This window comes from Cryptomeria japonica, chromosome 3 (assembly GCF_030272615.1).
Source record: "Cryptomeria japonica chromosome 3, Sugi_1.0, whole genome shotgun sequence".
NCBI classification, from domain to species: Eukaryota; Viridiplantae; Streptophyta; class Pinopsida; order Cupressales; family Cupressaceae; genus Cryptomeria; species Cryptomeria japonica.
Window position 1 is genome coordinate 596,895,950 of NC_081407.1, and position 24,775 is coordinate 596,920,724.

At 37.3% G+C, this 24,775-nt stretch overlaps 1 protein-coding gene across 1 annotated transcript in view; it reads left to right on the forward strand.

The window, feature by feature from the left end:
• Positions 1–20,413, forward strand: part of LOC131035728 (uncharacterized) — a 201,031-nt gene extending 180,618 nt beyond the window's left edge. The window contains exons 9-10 of the mRNA XM_057967466.2: positions 19,783–19,899; positions 20,076–20,413. Coding sequence (XP_057823449.2) covers positions 19,783–19,899; positions 20,076–20,168 — 210 coding nt within the window. The 3' untranslated portion in view covers positions 20,169–20,413. The remainder of the gene's footprint in view (positions 1–19,782; positions 19,900–20,075) is intronic.
• The last annotated feature ends 4,362 nt before the right edge of the window (positions 20,414–24,775 follow it).

Consider the following 24,775-nt stretch of genomic DNA (forward strand, 5'->3'; position numbering starts at 1 on the left):
AACCTCGTTTCTTATTGGTTCAAATTCAAAAAAGGACATGTGTTCTAAATAATGTAATTTTTTCATTGGTCGAAGGAAGTTAGTTGTAACTAACCCTAATTAAGGTTTCATCTTGTAATCTCGACCATTGATCTCGAATCAATCTGAGTCATTGAATTGTAAAGAGACTTCTATATAAGGCTCAAACCTCTCATTTGTAAGGTTTGATAGTTAATAGTTGATCAGTAGCGAATAAAAGTAGCAGTAGAGTAGGAGGAGGAAGCTCAAAGTTGTTGCCAAGACTTGTTGGAGTTAATACATGATTTTCATTGAAGCATGGTGGATTTTTGTGTTGTTTCTACATGTTGCAAGGTTTCTTGTTACTTCTCAAATTTATATGAAGTTCATTGATCATAATGGAGAAATGCAAGGGCGTTTCATGGAATCTCGATTCATACCATTTGTAATTTGCTGATTGTAAGTTGCAGTGCATGGTTAGTTTGAACTTCATTATGCACAAATTCAATTGTGAATGTTCACTTCAATTGCAGTAGTCTTGGGTATTTGAATGAATGTTCATGATATGAAAATCCTTCGGTATCCCTTAGGAGATTGCCTCAATTTTGTGTAGCTGTTCTCGCATGGCGAAGCAAGGCTTGATTATGGAATCCGTCTATCAAAGCATCTGTAGCATCGTAAATTGTCACTAGGCCAATTTACATTGCATGTTTGTGCCCAGGGTACTTTAGCGTGTCCTATCCTCATCACCTTTTTGGGTCCGTTTGTGCCTATTCTCCAGCTTTGAGGCTATGAACAACCTTTTGTGGGTCCTACCATGGGATACCCACCTCATTTTGAGTTTTGACATTGTTTTGGTCTTGATTGTGGTGGGACTAGGGCGTGGAATGCCTTGGTCTAGATCATGACACCCCAAAACGTCATGGTTCAACTCGATTAGGCCCTAATTTGAAATGGGGTTAGGGCTTTATCTCATCGGTAAGATTTGATCTTCAAGGCTCCGCATGACCATTGGAGGTTGGCATAATCGGTAATTTACCTAGAAGCCCCTATATAATGACATTTTATCAATATGTTTTCATCTAACACAACAAGCATTCTATGTCTACTCCCTAGCATTCGTGAAGCATTCATAATCAGACATTTTTAGAGATCTTCAAAGCTGTATATTCATCATCAAGCGTTGTGGAGCAAAGTCATGCCAATTTTCATGCGAGCATGTGTGTGATAAGGGTTTTGTCATGTTCATGCCATTTCATACAACATATGTGATTACATTCAAAGAGCAAAGCATCATCATCAACAATTGCAGATTTGAGGTATATCTATTCAACATTTAGTTTAGTATTTGCATTTTTTCATTCAAGGTTAATTCCTAAACTGTTGATTTAGGCAAACCCCTATTCCCAACAATTTCCCCTTCTTTTGTGTGTGCAGGAAATAGGTGCAAAGCTGTGTTTGGGAGGATTGACATAATTCATAGAGACGAACAAGTTCAGCTTTCAACTGTGAGAAATTCTGAGGACCATGACGAATTGATATTTCCGGGTCCCAAAAAATCGGGCCGAACTTCTGGGAACAGATCCGTGACATCTTATTTTGTCTAGATGCAAGTTGGTGTCTCTGTATGACATCTGTAGCTCACCGTTTCTACCCAGTCACTTTAATAATCACTTATTTTGCCCTAATCTTTTTCAATCCAAATCAATTCAATCATTTAGTGGTTTTATTATCTTAATATAGCCCTAACCCTAATTTCCACCATCACATTGTGGTGAACCTGACTCCTTACACTGTTATTTTTGATTTGTAGGCATGTTATGTTTCAAGTTTGCACTCAGATTTTATTTTTAATCAAATTTACATAAATTTAGAGGTTAAATTCATAAAAACCCTGATTTATTTTTAGTTAAATTGATTTGTGGGTTGCATAATTTGTGACTTTTGTTTTCAGATCTGATCTTAGACATTCATAATGGCACTTAATAGATCTGATTTGTTTGCCATTTCACATATGATTACATTGCTTTTCACTTGTATTTATCATAATCACGTGTTGGATAATGGTTTCTTTCACTTTACATTGCTTCTTTTCATTCATAACACTTCGGCATATTGCATTTTTAGAATTTGGAAAATGCTTCTTATTAATCAATTAAATCTCAAAGCTTTTATCCATGATGCATGTTGTTTTAAGGTGATATTTTTGGGCAAATGCATTACATATGTAGATCACATAAAAGCTTTTGTAAATCACAATCCTAGAGATGCTTATGAAAAATCTAATACTTGTACCTCTCCTAGGGTATCTCATGTGAATGAAGAAAGAGTCGATACTCCTATCAATGATCTTTCTAATGGAAAGCCAACATTGAAGAGCAACATGGCACCATCTTCTTCTCATACACACCCTAGTGCAAGGGGGGCAAAGTCAAAATATTGGTGTTTCAATCTCTCTAGATCCCCCTTATTCTCCTAGAGCTTATTTTAATCATCAAAAAATTTGTAAAGAAGATGATGTTATGCATTTCATTCATGATCTATCTCCCCACATAACATTAAGTAAAGATGAGGCCTTAGATGATAAGGATTTTCCTTCCCAACCCATCAAAGAGGATATGCATGATGATAGAAAGGAGAATCTCCCTACAAAGGATATTCCTTCTTCATCTACTTCTCCCTTTGTTCCTTATAGATATACTTACACTACAAATTTTAAAGAAATTAATTATAATACTCAATTAAAAAGCTCTTATAGGAGTGGCTATAACATAATATCAAAACAAGGTTATAGAGGACAAGGAATTGGAAAATTTGAACAAGGAATCCAAGTCCCTATAAACCCTCCTACACACCAAAGGTCTAGGACATCCTCATCATTCACCTATGGATGATCTCCTCAAGGTTCAAAAGCTTAAGGAGTACTTTGCAAGACATAAACTCTATTGTCCATCTAAAGGTGCTTCTTCCTCATACACTCCTTTTTGCTCACATCATCAAACTAATGCCCATGATACCAATGATTGTCCGGATTTTCAAAATGGAATGCAAGGACTCATTGGTAATGGCATAGTGAAAATCATAGAAAACAATCCATCTTCTTCTATCAACCCTTGTCCTACATCTCAAGAGACAAGACCTACTCCTATTGACGACCAAGAGAAATTAGCTACTAGAATCTTTTGGAGATTGAAGTATGATAAGAATGTTGCTTTTCCTTTTGTTAAAATTAATCACAATCATAAGCACAAGGAAGGTGATGCACACTGTCTTTTTCATTGTAGTTATTCTCATTCTCTTGGAAATTGTAAAGCATTTAAAACATTTGTTCAAGACCAATATGATAGATGTCACATAGCTCTTACAACCAATCTTGCACTCTTCCTTGGTGAAGGGGTAGTGCCTTAGCATTCCATTCACCCTCCATGTTGCTCCTCGCCCTATGACATTATTAGTTAACTTCATTAGGGGCTCTTTGCCATAAGAGGTGATGCTTTTTCAATAACAATCATCTTGGGGCAGCATCATAACTCATTCTTGCCTCTATGCTTGGAGGGCAAAAATATTGTCCTATCTCATCTCTCTATCTAAGGTTTCACTATTTCCTTTTTGGGTTGCATTCCTCATAACTTGATGTCCTTTCTTGCATGAAACTGTACATCTCTTATGAGTAATCACTCCTTAGGGGGATATGTGATCCTTCATCTTAATCTTTCATTCTTTGAAGATTACCTCCTCTTTAGAGTTGCATTTTGCATATCTTGATGTCTTTTCTTGCATTGAATATTCCTTCATGTGAGTACATAGCGCATTTCCTTATGTATAATCTCTTCTTAGAGGTTTTGTAATCCTTCTCATTGTCCCTACACTTGGGGGCATTGATCTTTCCTTTTCTTTCTAAGGATCCACTTTTTCCTTTGTTGGGTGGTGTTTGCTTATGATTTGATGTCATTCCTTGTGTGAAATTGTTGTTTTCTCAAGGATTCTCTCTTATGCAAGAGGTGTGTATCCTTGACTACAACCTCTTTTACACTTGGCATTAGGAGGAAGGTATGCATTCTTGTTCCCCTTTCTTTTAGTAGAAAATGTTATGTTTGTTCAAGAACTCCTCTTGGAGGTAGATGTCTTTTGAGCAAAGATCTCTACTCCTCCAAGGATTCCCTTCTCTTTTTCAACTATCTTATCCTTGCTTTCAAGAGTATTGCCTCTTTAGCTTGGATTTATGAACATCATTGCCTAAAGGACATCTTCTTGGTGTTGAAGGTGAGTATTCTTGTTTCTAGCTTCCTTAAGACATCAACATAGGGCTATGTTGACATCTTAAGGGGGGGGCATACATATCGTCCTCGTACTATATTTTTGCATGTCTTAAATGTGGTTTGCATTCTTGAAACCAAAGCAAATAGACTCTTACACAAGATGCTTCATGCTTGAAACCAAACACATCATTTATATATGTCTTATACGGGGTGCACATTCTCAAAACCAGAGAAAACAAATTCTTACACAAGATGTCGTCGAAACCAAACATATTTGTTTAACACAGGCTTACACATACTCGAAACCATAGCATTTAAACTCTTACACGAGATGTTCTCGAAGCCAGACACACATTTGCATTTTCATTTCATGTCTTACACAGGTTGTTGCATGCTCAAAACCAGAGAAAACAAACTCTTATAGGGGATGCTTAACACCTGAAACCAGATAGTTGCACACACAGCAGGATGAGTGGAATTAGCAAAACACAACTAGACTATTCCTACTCTCCTCCCCAACATGGATCACCTAGCAAAACACAACTAGAATGCATTATATATGTCTTCTTTCACTCTTCTTATTGATCAACTAGAAAAACACAACTAGAATGTGTATCAATGTCTTCCCTTTTCTTCTCTTTATAAGCTCATAGCTTTGCTATTTGTAGTTCTTGGTTTGATGAGTGCCCTTGCTCTTTTTATGTGATTGTTTGTGTTCTTGTGATGGAATTTCAAGAATGATATTAGTGGTTGAGACATTTTGATATCAAGGTCTCTTCGGCTAGTTGACTTGAGGTCTTGTTTTGGTTTTTAGCTTTTGTGTTGTGTGTCTTTTGCCTTTTTCTTGTTTTTGTTTTATATTTTTTGCCTTGTTTGTCTTGTTTTGTGTGCCCTTGCATGCGATTGTGTGAGTTAAGATCCTAAGATTGGGGGCTTGGTTCCTCGAAATTAGTGATGTCTTATACTCCTTGTGATTGCACTCCTAATTGTTCCTTTCTCTCATCTTTCATCTACTTTACCGCGAGTATTTGCATAGGCTCATACTCCTATTAAAGTGGGGGTTAAACGTAGCATCCTAAATTGTCACTGGACAAATTTACACCTCATGTTTGTGCCCCTACTTTAGCATGTCCTATCCTCATCACCTTTTCAAGTCCGTTTGTGTCTATTCTCCAGCTTTGAGTCCATTAACAGCGTTTTGTGGGTCCTACCATGGGATACCCACCTCATTTTGACATTGTTTTGGTCCTGATTGTGGTGGGACTAGGGAACACCTTGGTGTGGAACATGGCACCCCAAAACGCCATGGTCTCGCTCAATCAAGGTCCTATTTGCACTCTTAATTGTTCTTTTCTCTCATCTTTCATCTACTTTTACCACGAGTATTTACATAGGCTCTTACTCCTATTAAAGTGGGGGTTAAATGTAGTGTCGTAAATTGTCACTGGACCAATTTGCACCTCATGTTTGTGCCCCTACTTTAGCGTGTCCTATCCTCATCACCTTTCCGGGTCCGTTTGTGTCTATTCTCCATCTTTGAGGCCATGAACAACCTTTTGTGGGTCCTACCATGGGATACCCACCTCATTTTGACATTGTTTTGGTCTTGATTGTGGTGGGACTAGGGAACACCTTGGTTTGGAACATGGCACCCCAAAACGCCATGGTCTCGCTCAATCAGGGCCCAATTTGAAAAGGGATCGAGGCTTTATCTCATCGTTAAGATTTGATCTTTGGGGCTCCGCATGACCATTGGAGATGAAGCATTCATAATTAGGCATTTTCAGAGATTTTCAAGGTTGCATATTCATCATCAAGCATTGTGGAGTAAAGTCATGTCAATTATCATGCAAGCATGTGTGTGATTAGGGTTTTGTTATGTTCATGCCATTTCATATAACATATGTGACTACATTCAAAGAGAAAAGCATTATCATCAACAATTGCACATCTGAGGTATATCTCTTCAACATTTATTTCAGTATTTGCATTATTTCATTCAAGGTTAATTCCTAAACCATGGTTTTACTTAGGCAAACCCCTATTCTCAACAATTTCCCCCTTCTTTCTGTGTGCAGGAAACAAGTACAGAGCTGCATTCAAGAGGATCGACATACTTCACAAAGACAAATAGGTTCAGCTTTCGACCACAAGAAATTCATGGGACCATGGCAAATTGATACTACTTGGTCCCAAAAAATCTGGTTTTGAACTTTTGGGAATAGATCCATGACATCTTATTTTGCCTAGATTCAGGTTGGTGTCTCTGTATGACATATGTAGCTCACTGTTTCTGCCCGATAATTTTAATAGAATCACCTATTTCGCCCTAATCTTCTACAATCCAAATCAATTCAATTTAAGGAGGATAGAGCCCTATTAAAGGAGCCTGGAATTTGATTAGAATCTTGGTCTATCAAGGCTAGATCTGTTAGATTCGTCCCCTCATTAATGTAATGGTTAATTAGGTCATTTAGTGGTTTTATTATCTTAATTTAACCCTAACCCTAATTGTTGGTTGAAAATTTTGTACACTTGGGGAAATATACAAAATTGTGGTTTCAACCACAGCACACGAGTAAAAACTCTCCTAATTAAGGGAAGGCTCCCCCTATCTAACTACAACTTGGAAAATAAAATGGGATGGGACAGCAATCTTTCTTCTTTTTTCAAGAAAGACAATATCCTTTTCTCTTCACAGAAAAGGATAGCGATTGAATAACAGCAGTAACCACTTTCAAGTGAAATAAGAGAAAGGAAATGAAGTTTCCTGAAAGCACAAAGACTTCCGTCACTTCCTTCGGGACGAGACAACAATATCAAGCTCAAAGACTTGACTATTGGAAGTCCTATCTACCCTTTTCTATACTAAATTTTACAATGAATAAACGACAACAGCTCAAAGACTGGAATAATTTATTCTTTTAACACAAAGACAAGAACTAATGCAAGCTCAAAGACTTGCTGCTATTTCTTATCAAACAGTAACTTTTCCTCAAGAATAGACGCAAGCTCAAAGACTTGCTGCTCCTTCTAGAGATTTTCCTATTTTAATTAATCTTCTCTACTTGCAGCTCAAAGACTTCAAATCAGATTGGACTAAGCTCCTTTAGAAATACTTTGCATAGAAGAAATAAAAAGATTCAAACTCAAACATGTGGCTCAAAGACTCAAAACTTGAGTAATCCTTCTTTATTATTCTTCCAAAACCTTCAATTCACATTCATAAGCTCAAAGACTTCTTGCTGTAAATTTGGCAGAGTTTTTGCTTGCTTTCCAAAAGATAAATATTACAATAGACTCCTCCAGTATTTATAGAAGAGGAGCCTTGAGAAAAAGGTGGGAGGATCCTAACTAACTTGAGAGATTCTCTCAACCACCAAGACTCATTCAATAACTAACTGAGACTTCATTAACTAACTAAGAGTTACTCCAACTAACTAAGACTTATTCCAACTACAGTCCTAATCGGACACAACTTGTAGTTGTCTTACATGTAATTACAAAAATGCAAGTAATGTGTAACTTGCATTTTACAAAAAATATTTTTACATGTAACTTGTCAAAACGAAATTACAAATGCATAACTAAAACTATTCCATGTGTCTAAAGACACGACTCTAACTGCATCATCCTTTGTCTGTGATGATCTTCATGTCGCTTCAGGATGCTAGAACTTGAAGTATTCTAGATTGGTAAAGACATCTTGAACCGGAACGGGAACTTGCATCCTTGTCTTCTTGCTTGGGGTAATACTAGCTTTTCAAGAGGGAACGGGCTGCCTTCCTCTTTTCATGTCATGACCATCTTTGTCTTGAAAGCATTCTATGCTCTCAACCATGAATTGTTGTTGTATCTCTTCTTTGTATCATCCTTCATTCTTGAAATCTTCTTGCAAAATAAGGCCCATGCCTTAATCCATTGATTTGGTAGATCGTGTGTGCAAACCGGACTGACAAGGGAAGGGATAAATTGATGCGAAAATGGGCTCACAAGTGAACTTCGGGTTTTGGAAGCTGCATTACATGTGTGGGAAAAACAAGAGCATTAACTTGCAAATGTGGGAACAAACATGCAACTTCATATGTGTAATGGGTAACTACAAGTTTGCACTTGTAATTGGTCAAAAATTCCCCTACAAAGACCAAAACAATGAATATCATTAAAACTTGCAGTTTGAAGAAAATTCTCCACCTGCAGTTGGGGTTTTAAAACCCGACTGAAGGAAAGACATAGCAAACGAACCCAGAATTTGACGAAATTCGAAACGTAGTTCGAGGATGGACTGAGGATTAAGCCAGTCCAAGGATTAGTCGAAATTCTGCCTCGGGAAGCGTGCCATAGAGTAAATTTTTTCATTTTTTCACAAAAGTTTCATGTAATGGTCCTTCATTTTTGAAAACAAAAATGAGGACAACAACTGGCTCTGACTGGGGAATTCTTTCATTTATCCTTCAAGATTGTGAAAGAAAAGAATCCAGAACTCTAAGTGCCTTCCTCTTATCCATTGGGCCACAGAGTCAATCAAAGCAAAAACAAAAACAAAAAGACAAAAGACCAAAAGTAAAAGACGCAGACAACCAAAGGATGATATGACTGACGCAAAGCAACTAACTACGACGCTAACTTGTGCAACTGCACTTATTGAAAATAGAAACCTACCTATCCTAAACTAGCCACAATGAAAACTTTTCAAATGAAACCATTCACTGGCTCAGCAAAATAATTGCCTTTTTTCAACAACTTATAGTACCTTGCATGATCATGAGCAGCCACAACCAATTGAAGAATAATCGATTGCACCAGAACTTGATGCAACACTCTTGGAAAAGATGAACAAATTCACCTTCCTCTTGAAATGAATCATATGTACTGCTGCTCCAAAGTAGATTTTTGATGCCAGACTGCTCTTGCTTAGCTGAAAATGCATGTTTGGACTCTTCAACAAGTGTATCTACCGGCTCAGGAACAAGTGAAACCTTTGTCCTCCCATTGGCTTCCAACCAAGAAAGATGTCTGATTGGACATCCTCTTGATGGGACAAAAACATAATTCTTCTTGCTGATTACATCTTTATCAGCTGCTTCTTCAATCATAACCTTATGCTGGACAGAAAGATCTTCATGTGATTCAAATGAAACCATGACTGCATTGCATTCCTCAGTATGCTGTTTACAAACTTCAGATTTGAGAGAATCATCAACAAGATTTAAACAAAACTCTTCTATAGTACTCATGAAATGATCCTCATCAAGTTTTGGGGTAGATCTCTTATGCATGATATGTCCAAGTTCATGACCTTGGAACACGAATGCATTCATTTCAACTTGACTGGGACCTTCATGCATGCTCATACAAAAAGAGAATTCTTCTATAGAACTTTCTTGAGGACCTGAACCAATATCAAAACCTCCATCTTCGAAAATAGACTCTTGATTTTCATCTTTCTCAAGCTTCTCATGATCTTTTAACTTATGAGATATCGGTTTAACATCAAAGCTTGAACAAAATAGTTCCATCTCATCCCAAAATGTATCCTCTTCAATATCTTCTTTACTCTTTTGAATAGGAGAGCTGAAATTTGCTTCATGACAACTCTCATCAAACTTTCCAAAATTCAAAATAGAATTGTCTTTATGTTCATAAATCATCTTTTCACATACCATGACATGATTGTCCTCCTTTACCGACACCTTGGAAGAATTACCTTCAACCTCTTGTTGTGCATTGTCCATGGTATCCGACATGGTCCATTCTTTTTGTTCATCAGCTTTCTGGAACTGCATAAACCAGATTTGAGAGTCGCCAGCTACGTCTGCTTCCTCATCTTCTTGGAAGAGACCAGCAAGATCACTTTGTTCAAATTCAGAATCCTCCACTACTGCATTTTTTGGTGGTGCTTCAATAGCAAGCCCTTCTGATGATGAAGGAAACTTATCTTGATTTCCAGTTACATAACTAGGAGCAATATTTGGGTATGGACTCCTTGGAATGTCTTCATAAGGGGAAGAGAATACACTTTGAGCTATTTGCCTTTTGAAGGCAATCAACTCATTAGCCAACTTCTGCACCATAGGATCTGTTCTCTTGGTAGCCCATGATCCCAATGAAGAGATTTCTTTGGACCCATTTGATTCTATCTTTATCTTACCAGCAAGGATAAGATCATCTTCAATATCAATTGCCAAGGCTTGTGCTGCTGCAAGGTCTCTTGGGACTTCCCTTCTCAACAAAAAACATACTTTTGGCACTTGAGCATTGATGAAGAAGCACTTCAAATTTGCAGCGGTAGGCTGAGCAACAACTGGAATTTTGTTACACAACTTATTGAATTTAGCCACAAAATCTCGCATGGATTCATGTGACTCTTTTTTCGTTTGAGCCAACTGAGCTATCAACGCATGCACATCTTCTACAGGCTTGAACCTCTCTTCAAACTTGTCTTTAAGTGTGGCCCAAGATATAATCGAACCAGTAGAAAGGTTATAAAACCAATCAGCTGCAATACCTTGGAGAGTATCCACAAATAATCTTACAGATACATCTTCGTGTTCAACACCATGAACACCACATGCTATGTAGAAAGCAGCAATGTGTTCATCAGGTTGTTGTTGTCCATCTCCAAAGAACTTGGGAAAGTTCTTCCTCGAACCATCAGGAAGAGCATGCAAAGGCAGAGTCAAATTCAACGGACCAAAAGCATTCCCCCAAGGACCTTGAACAGCCATTTAACATATCCTTGGTGAAAGTTTGAGAAACTGCAAGAACAGGAATTACAATGAATAGCATACCGGTATACTTCAAACAAAAGCGTGAGGCTTTTGAATGTGTATCGTATCCTAGCAAAAACCCAAGAAAAGTTATTTCCTTTTTAAATCGGCAATACACTAGTCTTCAAACGAAAGCTTGAGGCTTCCGAATGCGTCCGTGTCCCCAGCAGAGACCCAAGAAAATGTTGGTGTCTCGGATGGGCCAAACAAATTTATATAGACAGAAATAACAAAGTACTTCAGATCTCGTTCGATCAGCAGGAAACCCAAGAAAAGTTATTTCCCTTTTTTTTTCTTTTTTTACCAACAAGACACTAATCTTCAAACGAAAGCGTGAGGCTTCCGAATGCATCCGTATCCCCAGCAGAGTCGCCAAAAAACTGTTGGTTGAAAATTTTGTACACTTGGGGAAATATACAAAATTGTGGTTTCAACCACAGCACACGAGTAAAAACTCTCCTAATTAAGGGAAGGCTCCCCCTATCTAACTACAACTTGGAAAATAAAATGGGATGGGACAACAATCTTTCTTCTTTTTTCAAGAAAGACAATATCCTTTTCTCTTCACAGAAAAGGATAGCGATTGAATAACAGCAGTAACCACTTTCAAGTGAAATAAGAGAAAGGAAATGAAGTTTCCTGAAAGCACAAAGACTTCCGTCACTTCCTTCGGGACGAGACAACAATATCAAGCTCAAAGACTTGACTATTGGAAGTCCTATCTACCCTTTTCTATACTAAATTTTACAATGAATAAACGACAACAGCTCAAAGACTGGAATAATTTATTCTTTTAACACAAAGACAAGAACTAATGCAAGCTCAAAGACTTGCTGCTATTTCTTATCAAACAGTAACTTTTCCTCAAGAATAGACGCAAGCTCAAAGACTTGCTGCTCCTTCTAGAGATTTTCCTATTTTAATTAATCTTCTCTACTTGCAGCTCAAAGACTTCAAATCAGATTGGACTAAGCTCCTTTAGAAATACTTTGCATAGAAGAAATAAAAAGATTCAAACTCAAACATGTGGCTCAAAGACTCAAAACTTGAGTAATCCTTCTTTATTATTCTTCCAAAACCTTCAATTCACATTCATAAGCTCAAAGACTTCTTGCTGTAAATTTGGCAGAGTTTTTGCTTGCTTTCCAAAAGATAAATATTACAATAGACTCCTCCAGTATTTATAGAAGAGGAGCCTTGAGAAAAAGGTGGGAGGATCCTAACTAACTTGAGAGATTCTCTCAACCACCAAGACTCATTCAATAACTAACTGAGACTTCATTAACTAACTAAGAGTTACTCCAACTAACTAAGACTTATTCCAACTACAGTCCTAATCGGACACAACTTGTAGTTGTCTTACATGTAATTACAAAAATGCAAGTAATGTGTAACTTGCATTTTACAAAAAATATTTTTACATGTAACTTGTCAAAACGAAATTACAAATGCATAACTAAAACTATTCCATGTGTCTAAAGACACGACTCTAACTGCATCATCCTTTGTCTGTGATGATCTTCATGTCGCTTCAGGATGCTAGAACTTGAAGTATTCTAGATTGGTAAAGACATCTTGAACCGGAACGGGAACTTGCATCCTTGTCTTCTTGCTTGGGGTAATACTAGCTTTTCAAGAGGGAACGGGCTGCCTTCCTCTTTTCATGTCATGACCATCTTTGTCTTGAAAGCATTCTATGCTCTCAACCATGAATTGTTGTTGTATCTCTTCTTTGTATCATCCTTCATTCTTGAAATCTTCTTGCAAAATAAGGCCCATGCCTTAATCCATTGATTTGGTAGATCGTGTGTGCAAACCGGACTGACAAGGGAAGGGATAAATTGATGCGAAAATGGGCTCACAAGTGAACTTCGGGTTTTGGAAGCTGCATTACATGTGTGGGAAAAACAAGAGCATTAACTTGCAAATGTGGGAACAAACATGCAACTTCATATGTGTAATGGGTAACTACAAGTTTGCACTTGTAATTGGTCAAAAATTCCCCTACAAAGACCAAAACAATGAATATCATTAAAACTTGCAGTTTGAAGAAAATTCTCCACCTGCAGTTGGGGTTTTAAAACCCGACTGAAGGAAAGACATAGCAAATGAACCCAGAATTTGACGAAATTCGAAACGTAGTTCGAGGATGGACTGAGGATTAAGCCAGTCCAAGGATTAGTCGAAATTCTGCCTCGGGAAGCGTGCCATAGAGTAAATTTTTTCATTTTTTCACAAAAATTTCATGTAATGGTCCTTCATTTTTGAAAACAAAAATGAGGACAACACTAATTTCCACTATCACAACATCATCCTTTATTTTTATTGTCATTGTCCATAGGATTAGATTAGATCTCTTAACCCTTATCTCGTTTTGTCTTTATTTTCCAAGGTGAGTAAGTGTTGATGTGTTTTTTAGGACACTTCAAACATAGAATAAAATACCAAACATTCTATCCTCTCTTGATCAAAGAAACCTCATATGCTTATACAACGTAATCAAATGAGATGACTCCAAGGTTTACAATGCAAAAAATGTGACTTAATTGTTGTGGATAGACTCACTATTTATGATGTGATATTGTTGGAATCACAAGGGGACTTACGTTTTACTTGAACATTGTTGGAATGTGGACTCTATACTAATTTATACTAATTTAACCTAAACTTCGAGTGCTGCAAAATTTGCTTACTCTCCCATGTGGCATCCTCCATTAGTAGATCCTTCCACTTCACCAAATACTGTTTGATAACCCTCCTCTTCAATCTCCTCTCTCGAGCATCAATAATGGCCTTAGGGACAAGAATTGATTTACCCTCCTCATCAAGGGGTGGTAGCACTGTAGAAGGAATCACATTGTGCCCAATTGCCTTCTTGAGGTGAGACACATGGAAGACATTGTGTAACTGGCCGTTTGCTAGCAACTCTAACTCATAAGCCACCTCACCAATGCGCTTGATAATCCTAAACGGTCCATAATATTGTGGCTTGAGTTTCTCGACACCATTCTTTCTAAGAGTGGACTGATGGTAACGTTGGAACATAAGGTATACCATATCATTGACCTCAAATGAATGCTCAACCTTGCACTGATCAGCATACTACTTTTGCTGGTTCTGTGCCTTCTGGATGTTCTCCCTCAAGGGCCTCATGATATTCTAGTTGTCTTGCAATAGGTCCTTGACGCTAGGCACTCTGCTGCCACCAAATAGCAAATCCAATAAGTTGGGCGTGTCATACCCATATAGTACTATGAATGGTGACATCTGGATGGACATGTGGTAGGTTGTATTGTAGCAATACTTGCACAAATGGAGCCACCTAACCCATGCCTTTTGCTGCCCCGCTAACTAATTCCGAAGGTATCCCTCCACCCACTTATTGACAATCTCTGTTAGCTTATCAATCTGGGGGTGGTAACTTCTTCTCAGGGTGAGCTCGGTGTCGCTGAGTCTAAACAACTCCTGTCAAAAGTGACTCATGAACCTGTTGTCCCTGCCATTGATGATGCTCCTAGACAATCTATGAAGTCTGAATACCTCCCGAAAGAACAAATTTGCCACCTATATTGTTGTATATGTAATGGTCATCGGGAAAAAGTGTGCAAACTTCGTAAGTCTGTCCACCACAAGATAGATTGTAATATCCCGATTATTTTTTTTCTTTTTTAAAGACCAATCAGAATCATCAACCAACATAGAACCCGTTAAGGTTAGAAAGCATAAACTCAAAGCTTGCTGAAAAAACAACCCTTCCACTTTCTGATCACCAAGTGCCCAATGTGGGAAGGTGAGAGCATACAGTGAAGAGGGGATCGTTAGATCACAAATATGCTGAAATGATAAAGTAAATACAATACTGGGCGGCAAGCCAACCCCTTCCGCTTATCCAGCAGGAAAGCAAGAAACTTGGCGGTGAACCAGCCAAGAGAAGCATACAGCAGACACAAATCACTCAACCGCAATATTTCAGCGAGAGGACTGAATTACACAAATTCAACTCGACCGCTTATGCAGCGGGAGGACCATTACAACCAATCATCACTTGACCGCTTATGCAGCAGGAGGACTGAATTACAATTAACCGATGTAGGCGGCAAGCTAGTCTCTTCCACTTTTCAGCAGGATGAGAGTTTACAAGCCAGAATGGGTTAGTAGTACTACTACTTAACCTTACAATAACAAAGAGAGTGAGAGTAGAAGAGTAATGTTGAACATCAGAGATAATAAACATGAAACTCTACTAACATCAAAACTACAGGCTGGAAATGCATAACTAGCAGCCTATGAACCTACTAAAACACTCATATCTCTCTCAATTCATACCCAATTCACCCCAAAACAGTTCTAAACCAACACTATACCAGCAACGATGAAAACAAACCCAAGGTGAGCCATCAAAACACCCTCATTTATTTGGCATGCATCCCAATGCACATCCTAAACCCCACACCTAACCAGAGAATTTTGATTAACTCTAATAAATTCAATGCTCAATAAAACGGGCCACAAACTTACAAAATGTATCGCCAGTAGTAGTAAAGATGAATGAGCCGGTACCTAGAATGATAGAATCGCCAAGCCAAGAGGTATGAGCAAAATACAGTTTCAGCAACTCCACAACCAGCAACCATAAAACACTCCAATCCCACACAAAACACTCCACAATCTGCAAAACTCACTCACCAACAGCACTGGAAACACCAGGACATAGCTAGGTACTATCTTCCAAGTACGAAACTGAGACTTAGCTAGGAAGCCACACTTTGAAGCTCAGATTTTCAGTTGCCAAACCGGTAGCATAACGATGCAATTTTCATAAGATAACAAAATGAGAGCCCAAGGCTCTTATTTATAACTTCTTACTCCACCAAATTCAAATGCAAATGCTCACAAATACGCCCAAATTCATCCTTCCCATTTGCATTTCATTTACCCAAGTGGATCCAAGGATGGCGCCATACTTCAAGTCAAAAATCACGCCAAGCAAGCAAGGACCACGATTTACGACTTAGCAAATACTTTGTTGAATAAAATAACATCTCCCATTTTAATATTGGCGTCCCCCTTCCAGGCATAAACAATTCGCCTAGCACTTAGGAGACATCATGTTATGCACAATTTCCAAAGTCATTGATCAGTAATAAAAATAATCAAATTAATTAAATATTAAACCTTAGGATAAGGAAATAATATTTAATTACATCACTTATGACTCCATTACTGATTATTAACAAAAACCAGGATGAAGCTGAGCAAGGAAGACCAATGAACTGCTGTAGGATCAGGACCTTGTCCATTGCCAAAAATAGAAACACTCCATACTGCCACTTACTAAAAATAGTAAGTCATGAACTACTGCTCCGAAAAGCATGATCTTCGCACCTAGTGACAGAGCATGGAAAGCTCAGTAGGACAGTATCACCAAAACAACCAACCCCTGACTTACTAAAAATAGTAAGTTCTCGCCTCATCAATGTTTGACCCTCATTCTTCATTCCACATAGCCTACGGCTCACTGGAAGTACATCAACGAGAAGGGGACATTACATAGATGCAATCTTTGCCTTGGGCTTTGGGCAAGCTCGTGATAAAATCCATCAAGATACACTCCCACTTCCTACTTGGAATGGGTAGGGGCTGCAATAAACCTATTGGAAAAGTGTGCTCATATTTATTCCATTGACAAGTAGGACACTTACGCACATATCTAAGGACCTCTGATTTGAGCCCCTTCCAACTAAACTTCTCCCGTATCTGCCGATATGTCTTAAAGTACCCTGGGTGTCCAACCATAGGGGCATCATGGAAAGCTCTCAATATCTGCTTCTTCATCTCTGATCCTAGGGCTAAGAAGATCCTCCCCTTGTAAATGATGATCTTATTTACAACTGTGTATCTATCATCCTATACCGCCCCATCAATAATACTAACAGCCCACGTGTCCTTAGCATACTCAACAGAAATCAACCCTTGCCAATCATCGACAATCTCCCCAATAGAGCATAAATGGAGTCTCCTTGATAGGGCATCAACAACAATGTTTTTGCCCTTCATATAAGCAATGTCAAAATTGTAAGCTTGTAGCTTACTCACCCACTTCTGCTGATGGTCATTGAGGTCCCACTAACTAAGGAAATGTTTTAGGTTGTTATGATCCATCTTAACTACAAATTTGCTCCCCACCAAGTACTACCTAAATTTAGCCAATGCATGCATAATAGCCAACACCTCTTTGTCGTATATGTTGTAGCTCTGCTTTGGCCCCCTCAATTTCCGACTCTCAAATGCTATAGGATGCTTGTCTTGCATTAATATTGCACCAATCCCCTCTCCTAAAGCATCACATTGTAGCTCAAATGGTCTCGTGAAATCGGGTATAGCAAGAATCGGGCACGAGCTCATCAATTGCTTAAACTAATCAAAACACTATTGTGCTTGTTCTATCCAAATGAAATCCCCCTTCTTCACCAAGTCTATGAGAGGTGTTGCCTGTTGCGAGAACCCCTTGATGAAGCGTCTATAGAAACCACAAAGCCCAAAGAATCCCTGAGCTGGGTAAGATTTTTGGGTGGAGGCCAATCAATGATAGCCCGGATCTTATTCGGATCACCCCTAACTTCCTCTTAAGCTGATAATATGCCCCAGGTAGAGAAACTCTATCATCCCAAACTCGCATTTGGACTCCCTCTCCAAAATGCTCAACACCTCCTCTAGGTGTCTCAAATATTGACCCCAAGTCTAGCTGAATATCAAAATGTCATCAAAGAAGATCAAAACAAACCTCCTCAACTAATGTTGGAAAACCCTGTTCATATAGGACTGGAATGTGGCTGGTGTGTTGGTCAAGCTAATGGGCATAGCCAAGAACTTGAAGTGTCCATGTTGGTTAAGCCAAAGGGCATAACCAAGAACTTGAAGTTTCCACAATGGCATCGGAACGCTGTCTTCTCCACATCCTCCTCTCTCATCTGTATCTGATGATAACCGGATCTCAAATCAATCTTAGAGAAGTAACATGCTCCATGTAACTCATCAATCAGCTCATCAATGTGAGGTATGGGGTACCGGTTCTTAATTGTCTTCTTGTTCAAGGCATGGTAGTCAATGCACATGCAAAGAGTCCCATCCTTCTTAACCAATACAACTGCTGATGCAAATGGACTCTTGCTAGGCTGGAGATGACCCATCTCAATCAGCTCCTTAATTGTTTTCTCTATTTCATCCTTAAGCTGCTTAGGGTGCCTATATGGGCTAATGATAACCAGTATGGCACCCTCCAACTCAATAATATGCTCAATGCCTCCATCTGGAGGTATACCGGGTAAAATATCACTAAACACCTTACTGTGTTTAGTCAAGAGCTTCTGGATGTCCGGAGGATAATCCAGCGTCTTCTGCTCCGCTACTGTAGGCATCAAAACACACTGTGCAGCCCAATCTACCTAATCATGTCTAATCAATCTCTCCATCCTCCTCAAGGAAACCATGCTAAGACTCCCATTTGACATCCCTCTCAAAACATGTTTCCTGTTGTCTACCTCGAACCTCGTCTCCATAGTGCGCATGTTGAGTAGAATTCCCCAATCTCATGTAGCCATCTCATACCCAACACAATATCCATCTCTCCCATACTCACTACTTAGTAATCAGCCTGAAACACGGTCATTCAATTGGAGAGTCAAGTTGGAAATCATTCTATTGCATGTGAGAGTGAAACCATCTGCAACTTTCACTCTAAAACCATAAAATCCTTCAGTCTTAAGCCCACTTCGGGCCACTAAACCCTTATCGATGAAATTATGTGTAGCACTTAAAAGCTAACATTTTTTGGACAATTGTTTAAAGCTGGAAGAAATGTCATTCCCAAATTTGTCTTCCAATCACACACTAGAGTAAAGGTTGTAAGATTGATGGAGATGGATCCAGCATTGTTTAGGCTATATCAATTGTTGTTTCATCCTTAGCAACTTGGTTGTATTTATGTTTGTTCTAGCTTGGCAGCTAAACTACAGTTGTTTTGCTTTTGTCTTGTCTAGAAACTTATTGTGCTGGATTTTAACTGTTCTATTTTGTGTACTGAGTTTATGGTTCCATCAAAACCAACTTGATTATTTATTAACTAATTTATTTCATAAATTATTTAATTATTTAAATTAATTAATTTTTTTAATATTTAAATTTAGGTGGATAAATTCCATGACCAATCCAATTCATCAGTTAGGAAAAAGGATTCCATTAGTTAAATTAATCAAAAGGTAAATCCAAACAAATCATTACTCGAAGACCAAACAGATGTGGTAGATGAACTTAAAATATTAGTTGAACCAGTAACTCATATTAAGTAGTTAATGAACTTTAACAATTGATCAGATACAACCAAACATAATTGGATGGTTGATCAAATCTGTAATTAATTCCAATCGTCTATTTATATAGATCTTCCATTATCGGCAAATTCATTCAATCACTATACTGTGTGATTTTATTCAAACTAAATTCAATCAATTGCACATTAACTGAGTATTTCAATAAGTAAGTTGAATAAACAATTCAAATAAACTACTGAAGCAATGAAGATCAATTCTGATAAAACTCGCAGCAGACTGAATAGTTTGTGACATTTCCTCTTTGCATGGGTGTCCTTTCACGTTTCACTTTGCACTAGTGATTGATTAACTGTTCTGAGTTGAAAACGAAATTGAACAAATTCAAATTACTTGACTGTTTTTAAAATTTACTCTTTGGCACTACAGAACTCAAGGTTAGTTCGAGAGGCCCTTTGTGAATTGGAGTTGCCATACATTCTTCATAATGTGGGAAAAGGTTCTTCAAGAACCCAAATTTTGTTACAGCTTGCAGGTTCAGACAAGGTATTCTCTCCATCTGTCTGGGAAGAAATCTTAACATCAATGGCTAGATCTTTGTCGCATGCCCTAAGTTTCATTACAACTGTTTTATTTTTTCTTACCAATTCTATATATTTATCAAAAATGCATGAGTTTCTTTGTCGATTTCTAACTGAACTAACTTGATTCTTGGATTGTAGGTACCATACCTAATAGATCCCAACACAGGTCTTAGTTTCGGCAATCACAAAGAAATTATATCATACTTATTTCAGACATATAGCCGTATATGATGGCAGTTTTGTACTTTTCCCTCCATCAAATGTAATTAATGCATGCAATGCTTGCCAAAGAGCCTTAAGAGTTAAGAGGCATTGATATCCATAACTGTAAACAAAAACACATGCTCCAGGATTTTATTTATTTGTAAGAAGAAAATCATATCAATGATGGGCGCGGGGGGGACGGGGGCGGGGGTTGATATGTATCCATACAATCTCAGAATCAGGGATGAGAAATTATTAAAAAAAAACAATCACTTGCAATGGATTTATTTAGAAATTTCGAAAATAATTATTTGAATTAATAAATTTCATTTTAATGAAAATTTAAGTAGAAAACAACAGTATGCCCTACTATTTTAGGTAACAACCTTACTTTAATAGATAGTTATAGGTAAAATGGTTTTTGAAAATTCTTAATATTTTAAATGTTGACAGGTGTTCTTATAATAGTAGTTTGGAGTGTAGAGAGTTGTAACATTGTTTGAAGTTTTGTGATAATATAAATATTGTAACACCACCTCCCTTACATATATAGGTGTCTCAATATAAATTAACTTAAATGTCAGAGTCAAGCTATACTAATTAAATATTTTTAATTTATAAGTGTTACAAAATAAGTTTTGGATTAAGGCAAAAACAGGTTTTGAAGGGACCCAAAATCCTTTACAAAAGAAGATCCATTTAGACTTAACAAGACATTAAGTCCAAACTGATCACAACAATAAAACAGTCCCATAGAAGACAAATACAATGTAATACCGATGGGCAGAAACAAAGCGAACCAAGGAAAGAGTTCCCCAAAACAAAGACATGGGTTTTAACAATAGGCTCCTACAACCTAAACCAAAACTAGAGAAAGACCAGAAAATCCAGCCAAGGCGAAAATTAAAGATAAAACCTTAAAGCCCAACAAAAATGGGACCAAGTTCACAAAATGGGTATTACCAACAGGCTCCCACAACCTGAAAGAAAAGCTGCCAAAAAACCAACAAGCAGCCAAAGATTAGAGAGAAGACCAGAGAAACTCCAGCCAGAAACCCACCAAAAAGAAAAATCAAGATTTGTTTTAAGTTCCACCCTTGTGGGAACAAAGAGTTGTGTCAAAAGAAGGCCCATATGTCTTGGGTTTTTTTCCTTTTACAGTAATCCAACCCTCTTCAACCTTAGCAACAACCCCCTGTCGATCAAAAGAACTCATCACAGAAAAGGCCCCAACATGAGAAGGTAGGCCGACTCCACCCACCAAATTAGAAGTAGCAGGGGAACAAACAATAACAGTGCCAAAAGTATTCCCCAACGCCATCGAATAAACAATAAGAAGGGCGGGAGGAAGCGAACCAGCCTCAACAACCACACCAATATGACACAAATTTGCTTGAGAGGGGGCCAAACACTGAGGCACAATAGTCGTAGAAACCCCACCATCAAAAATCGGAGCCGATTGAGAAGAAGTCACAAAGTAGAGAGGATCCTACGCAACCACCTGGGAGAAACTCCGAGGAGAGCCAAATTTCTTAACAACCATATAATGATGGGCAAAAGCATCTTTCCACCATGAAGCCGAAGATTTATTTTTCCAAACTCCACACTGAGTAGCCACATGTCATGTTTAAAACATCGTTTATATCTGAAGGGAATACCTTCATAATCCAAGGATTGAATCCAAGAGCCTTTGGAAGATTTGATTGAGATCTACGCGAGAAACTCCTTAGACACAGTGTTACAAAATAAGTTAATTTGAATGTAGGCATTCAAATGCAATTGATGACTTTCTAAAATATTTCAGTTGGAGATCATATAGGATACCAACACTTAATTTGTATTGTTTGGTGTATAACGTAGCCATTGAAAGCAAAATTATGACAAATTCCTAGTCAATCTAGTAAGGAGAACAATACAAGTATACTAGATTTAAAGTAATTTCAATAGAGTAACAACACAAGAAAGATAATGAGAAGAGAAGAGAAATAAACTAAACACAACACAACACAAAATATGCCTTGGGAAACTCCACTAATGGAAAACCCCACCAAAAGCACACATCGAATGCATTACCTTTTCAAATTTGGCTACAAAAGATTTACATAGCCTTAGTGATTCACAAGAGATCTACATTTTGAATAAGGAGTAATTTTGATAGCATAACCTTACATAAAACTAAACATATAATTTCCATCCTAACCTCTCAATATATAGGATATCAAGATCTAGCAAATCGTGGGCTCAAACCTCTAAGAGAATACTTGGATCAACTAGTTCAAGTCCAATCCATGTGCCTTTCTTCAACTGTAACTTCTCCTAGATGAGTAACTCCTTGGTTGATTGGTTGACTCTTATGAGTAAGGAAGTTTAGTTTAACTCTCAAATGCCTTATGTGAGTGCCCCATCTCTTACATATATCTTATGCATACAACCATTTAGAGTTGATCAAAGATGCTAGTCATAATCCATAAAGTAACCCCTTATTCAATTACTTTTAATAAGACCAATGATGTTTGACAAAGAGTGACAATAATGGAATCTCAAGACTCCATCCAAGTGTGGTATCTTTTTCCATGTGGGCAAATTATTTACAATATTATACTAATATTATATTATTCATTTGAACTTAGAACTTGTAAGATGCACAATATGTGAGAACCAAAAGGGGTTCTCAATATAGTAATATAATGCTAAGTGTTGATCACTAAGGAAAGCCTATACTACTTGAACTTTTATGTTTTCATGAGCTTCATCAATGCATCAACGACATTCACAAAAGTATCCACCTTCTAAACCATAGCCCATTTTCCATCTACCATGTTACAAACACAATGATATTGTATATCAATATGCTTTGTCTATGCATGAAGGTTAGGGTTCTTTTCCAACCTAGTGGTACCTTAACTATCACACTAAATCAACACTATATCCTATCTCAACCTAACATCAAAACACGATCTTTAAAGTCCCACTATTCTTTATAGGCATGAGTACTTGTCTTATACTCTATATTTGTAGTCAAAGAGAAAACATAATGTAACTCTTGCTCATCTAATTAATCCCACCACTAAAAATTGCAAAGACACGCTAAATGGCACATCTCATGATATACACATCTATCTTCCAATTAGAATCTATAAATGTCTTTGCATCCACTTTCTTGCTCAAGTCTAGACCTCCCCAATATCAAATTGAACACTAAGATGTGTATTGAAGATACCTAAAGAAACTCTTCACTACAATCTAATGCTTGTTGTCTAAATATGATATATACATGTTTAGGACTCCCAACACTGAAAAATATCTAGTTTGATGTATACCATAACATACATAAGAGTACCAAATACACTTACATAGGGGACTATTGGATTTGGTATAAAATGATAGTACTTAATTGATTGTTTTATTCACATGCAAATGGGAAAACATTAAATTGCAATCCTACGTTCCAAACAATTACAAAATGAAGTTAACATGCTTCCTCTTATTGACCCCCCAAAAACTGTTCATTCTATCCCTTTTGATCTTCTCCCTAAAATTAACTTATTTGCCTTCAAATCCTTCATATCAAACTATAAAGAAAATTGATAGTTTAAAACCATAGCCATCTGTTAGTTGTTATTGATCAACATGTTATCAACATAGAGAATTATAACAATTAACTGATTACTGTTAAATTTCGATCAGATTTGAATAAGCAGGTAATTTTAAAATTTTATTTGTACTTTGATCACAATCTAATATCAAAAGATGATATCAATTAAATCTGAAGATCGATCTCTGCTTTAGTTTAATGTTTTAGATTTCTTCTTAATATGATCGATCTGTAGATGTTCTTAATTCTGATATCCATACTAAATATATATTTTTTTGCTTTTATCTTGATACTTTATTGAATATCAATCTTATAACTCAAAATATATGTCTAAATAAATATCACATGTGATGTTGGTATTATTGCAGAGTTTGCATTTTATCTTGAAGTCTATCTAGATCGATAATGATCTGAGTATATAGATCGACTATAGTATTATAATCGATCAGATCTATTGAATAAGTATCACTTAATATATAATAATGAATGTAAAAAATGTTTCTTTTTTTTCACCTTCCAAAGCCCGATCGATCTCTTAAGTAGAGATCGAAGTTCCTCAAGGGCTGCGACAATTCACTCGATCAATGTCTCTCCATGTTCGGATGCAATGTTTCATGATGATTATTGATCTTTAAGAAGGGCGAACTTAATGTTAATTAGTTTGAATACTAATTGATCATAGATAAGCAATTGCAATAATCGTTTGATTAGTTAAGACTTTATCTTAACTTTAATGCATTTATTTCATGACTGATTTATGACCATAAATTATAATTATAAGGATCCGTTTTCATGGCGTATGCAGAGGAGTGAGTCCTCCCAACGCTACATATATTATCAACACTCCCTCTTAGCTAGGGAGGAATCCTTCTCAATCTCTACAAGTCACATCACCTCATCGTGATGACTAACACAATGACTACACTCTTGTGAATGAAGGAAGCTAATCACCTCATCGTGATGTTTGACCACTATAGCTACTCCCATATGTGGAAAGGAAAGATATCACCTCATCGTGATGTCAACCATCATGGCTTCT